Source organism: Vespula pensylvanica, chromosome 4, assembly GCF_014466175.1.
Source record: "Vespula pensylvanica isolate Volc-1 chromosome 4, ASM1446617v1, whole genome shotgun sequence".
Classification (NCBI taxonomy): Eukaryota; Metazoa; Arthropoda; class Insecta; order Hymenoptera; family Vespidae; genus Vespula; species Vespula pensylvanica.
The window spans coordinates 6687967-6692440 of NC_057688.1; the positions used below are offsets into that span (position 1 = coordinate 6687967).

At 29.5% G+C, this 4474-nt stretch overlaps 1 protein-coding gene across 1 annotated transcript; it reads left to right on the forward strand.

Annotated features, from left to right (window-relative positions):
- Positions 1 to 261: 261 nt before the first annotated feature.
- On the forward strand, positions 262 to 2622 carry LOC122628341 (homeobox protein Hox-D3-like). The gene is made up of 2 exons (XM_043810556.1): positions 262 to 503; positions 1866 to 2622. The coding sequence occupies exons 1-2, from the start codon at positions 317 to 319 to the stop codon at positions 2618 to 2620; spliced, it is 942 nt and encodes a 313-aa protein (XP_043666491.1). The 5' UTR covers positions 262 to 316; the 3' UTR covers positions 2621 to 2622.
- The last annotated feature ends 1852 nt before the right edge of the window (positions 2623 to 4474 follow it).

Here is a 4474-nt window from a genome sequence, read left to right on the forward strand (position 1 = left end):
TTACTAGGTACACTCGTCTTGAAAAATGGAAAAACCAATAAATGTTGTATATATTAACGTCTATGTATATCGTATACCTGTCTTGCTACGAGTGTACTTCAGTCCGAAATGTCCCGACGCACTTGTAGGAGGAGCCTAAGAACAATAGGGTTTTGACAATCTTCGGAACCGATCGAAGCTGATTGGTCGAACTGTACCTAGGCTGAAAATATAAATTTCGAAGGAATTCTGGAAGAGCATTAGTGTATTTATAGCAGTTCACCTCTTTGTGACTCGTTTTTACTTCGTCTAGTCAGCAAGAAGCACAAGAGGAAACATGCAGTACAACGTGAACAATCACATATTTTATTCCGAAAACGACGTTGTTCATCGTGAACAACAGTGCCAATGGGAAATAATGCAACCATCAACTTCATCTCTGGAAGCCCAAGAGACTCGCTTAACAGAACAAGAATCCGTGAATAATAGAAAAAAATCTTTTTCTTCTTCTTCTTGTAATCAAGGTATGTACATATAAATTTTTTTATTGCTACGATTAAATCTAATTTTGATTTTCTTTTTTACTTTTTTTTTTCTTCGAAATCACCCATTTTACGTCTTAAAAAATTACGATAAACGGTATTTCTCTCGTAATTTTGCAATTTTTTACGCGAAAAATTTAATAACATTTTCATTTCAAAAAAAAAAGAGAGAGAGAGAGAGAGAGAGAGAGATGCTCTATAACGAACTAATGTAATACAAGTATCGAAGCTCTTGCACTTAGTAAAGCAAAACATTTCTCAAAGGTCGCTCAGCGGGATAGCTGTTTACTTGCGAGGAAGTCAATATTTCTACTGACAATGAGTTGTTTGAACATCCGGACATTAGATCCGTGTAAATTGGATTAAATCATTACCTGTGTAAACGGAATCATATATTGAAAAGATTTACAAACGAAACCGGCATCCAATACCTTTCTAAGATCATTGAACTTTCAATCTTGAATAGATAAAAAAATAACAAATCGACAAAAGAGAGTTAAACATTTCTTTCGATCGTTTTATCTTTCTCATTTATCTCCGTTTTATTTTTTTCCATATTTTATTATTTTATTCAAAAGTCTATATAATGCAACGAGATTAGCTGCATACTATATATAACTGTTTTATCAATTTTCTCTTTTTCTTTTTCTTTTTTTTTTTATCTCTCGAGAAAAAGAAATATTTCAACACCGTTGTCGTATTTACTAATCACCTGTGAAGTGATTAACTGGGAATGCATCTAAAATTACAATCTCTTCATCGTAGATTTGAGGTTATCTTTTACTATAGTTGGAGCTTGGAAATATTTCGAAATCGTCAATAGGTGTCTAGAAATTCAATACGAACAACATCATGTAGTTATCTATAACGCGAATCATTTATCTTGCAATTAGACGGAGAAGAACACACGAACACACGATCGTCGACTTCGGTAGCTAGGGGTAGTAATTCGTCGGCTTGGGTTGTAAGGGTAAGGGAGCCGCTCGTCGGATTATAATGTATCACGAGGAAATGCCTCGTCTTGAGACGGGAGCACTCAATGGACTATTAGGACATCCTGTGGTATAACTCTCGAGTAGCTCGACCATACTGTATTTTGTAACCGATAAACGTGTCATCACTGGACCAAAGTGCTTCATAATCCTACGATTACCTTACGCGTGATTTACCTCATCGAATCGTGAATAATATACTAATTCATCGAATTAATCCTCTTATTTCATATTTTATTATGATTAACGATCCATTTCTTTTTGTCATTTATTTTTTGCATTTATTAATAAAATAAATTAATAAAATAAATTAATTTTGCGCAAAGTATATAGTATTATCTTCATATTACAGAATCGACTAAGAAACAACGAAAACGAACCAGAACTGCATATACGAGCTTTCAGTTAGTAGAGCTCGAAAAAGAGTTTCGAAAAGGACGTTATCTTTGCAGACCTCGAAGAATAGAAATGGCGGAAAGTTTATTTTTAACGGAGAGACAAATCAAAATATGGTTTCAAAATCGCCGTATGAAGCATAAAAAAGAAGAGATCTTAAAGAATCCGTGTAATACAATGGAACATAACGAAACGAATGGGAGTTATAAGATGAAGAAAAGTCGGAAAACACGGACTGTGGAACCGATATCTACTCATCAATATGTTCCTCCATCCAATCCTATACCAATGGTTGCTTATCAGCAACCATGTCTACCAACATACATTGAAAATGAACATATAGAAACTGGAAGTTCTAATTGTATTCAACAATCTTCATATTCGTCATATAGACAACCCATGTATCCTCAGGAAAATTGCATGCCTCAGATACCAATGGAAAATTATTATTTAAATAATAAATGGCAGCAAAATTCCATAAACGCAGCTCTACCAACGGTAGAAAATAATTATTCCTATATTTCAACGGAAATGCAAGCTCCAACTACGGAAGTGCCTTTTGAAGGCACCTACTATAATAATATTTGCTCGTGGTTGTTAGAGAACACTCACGAACAATGTGCATCAAATAATGAATTGGAGGCGGCTTTATTAAATGATCTCCAAAACGATCAAAATTATGAGAGTGTCCCTCAATTTTTAAATTTATGACATAAGAGTAAAAATTTTAGAATTATATATTTTATATTTTATATCATATTTATATTGTATATTATATTTTATCTTGTAAATTATATAATTTGTATATTGTGTATGTTGTATATATTGTGTATGTTGTACATATTGTGTATGTTGTATATATTGTGTATTGTACATTATATGTTGTCTATATTATATTTGTTGTATATTGTACATTGTTTTAATATTATATTTTTACTTTTTATATCAACATTATTTATTTGTTCCTTGTCTAAATTAAAATCAAGATATTATAAAGAAATATAATTTTTCAAATTGAAATTATATTTATAAACAAATGCAAAAAATAAGATATATTTAAATTATATCTTTTATGGCCTTTTATCATCTGATTTTTAAATGAAAATCTTACTTTACTGTGATATTTAAACTTGTAGATATCAAACGATCAGATATGGATGTATATCTAAATGTAAAAGATATTGAAATAAAATAATTTATCTTTTAAAACTCTATACCTAATATTATAATGCATCTACCATTTAATTCTCTTAATACGAGTATAGTCAAACTCATTAGTAAAACTAAACGTTATCGATAATTACCGTAAAATTATCCAATCGGCACATCTGTCAGCAAATTCGTCAAGTAAATCACGTTTGTGTTAAAACGAGCGAAGAGGTAAGTTTAGAAAAAAAAAGAATTCTTGGTTTACAGTTATGCATGACATGCGTTTAGATTCTCTCACGCGAGTACCGTAAAATCCAGTTGCATTTCCCGCTGATAGGTCGTAGAACGTGTTAGGTTGATAAACGCGTAAAATATTTTAGACTCTTATCTGAACGTTAATAATATGGTATAAACATCGGGTTCGAGAAAATTAATGGAGAAAACGATAATGTACGTTTAATCTAGCCGCTTCCATAAACGGATATCGATTAATTAATATAAAATATATCGAAAACTTTTAGTTTTCTCGTATATATGTACGTATGGATACGTATGTATGTGCGTGTGTGTTTGTATGTATTTATATATATATATATATATATATATATATATATATATATATAAATATATGTGATTACAGATTAAGAGCCAGTTAAATATCTCTGGCCAATTTTTTAGAACCAATAAAAAAAAGAATGTACGTATTAAGAAAAGTTTCAAATGATTTTTTATTTTTTCATATTCTCTTAATAGATTATTTATATTTGACAATATATACTGTTGGTTAGCTATATAAGCTAATATATTGTTAATTATTAGGCCTATACTTATTATTTAACAATCTTTTAATTATAATTAATTGAATAATCTAATGAATTAAAAGAAGCACAGAGTATTTCATAAGAACGATTAAAAATTATTAAACTTCTGATTTAACTGAAAGTCAGGCATTTTATTTCATTTTCTTATAATATTTAATGCATCATGAAAATTTTCTTAATATATTTTTTTCTATTGCTTTTAATATAAGAGACATTCAACTAATCCCTAATTTATAATCAACGTGTAATTATACGTGTTTGTATCTATATGTGTATATATCCTGATTAAGCACGAAACGAGGATACATGTTGATAATTTGCATCGCATTTTAATAAGTATATAATCCATATTGATTTTCGATTACTGTTACCAGAAAAAAAAATCACTTGTATCCGCGTATAATAATTAAATTATTAAAATATGAAGTAGATACATATTAATCAAAATGATATATCGTATAATCTTGCGCTTTATTTTATCATAATAATACTTTATATCAACATAATATACATAATACGAACAAATAGTAATACAAATCGAATATACTATTACTTCAATAATCTTTTTCTAATTATTGGAAAATTTATTCGATAC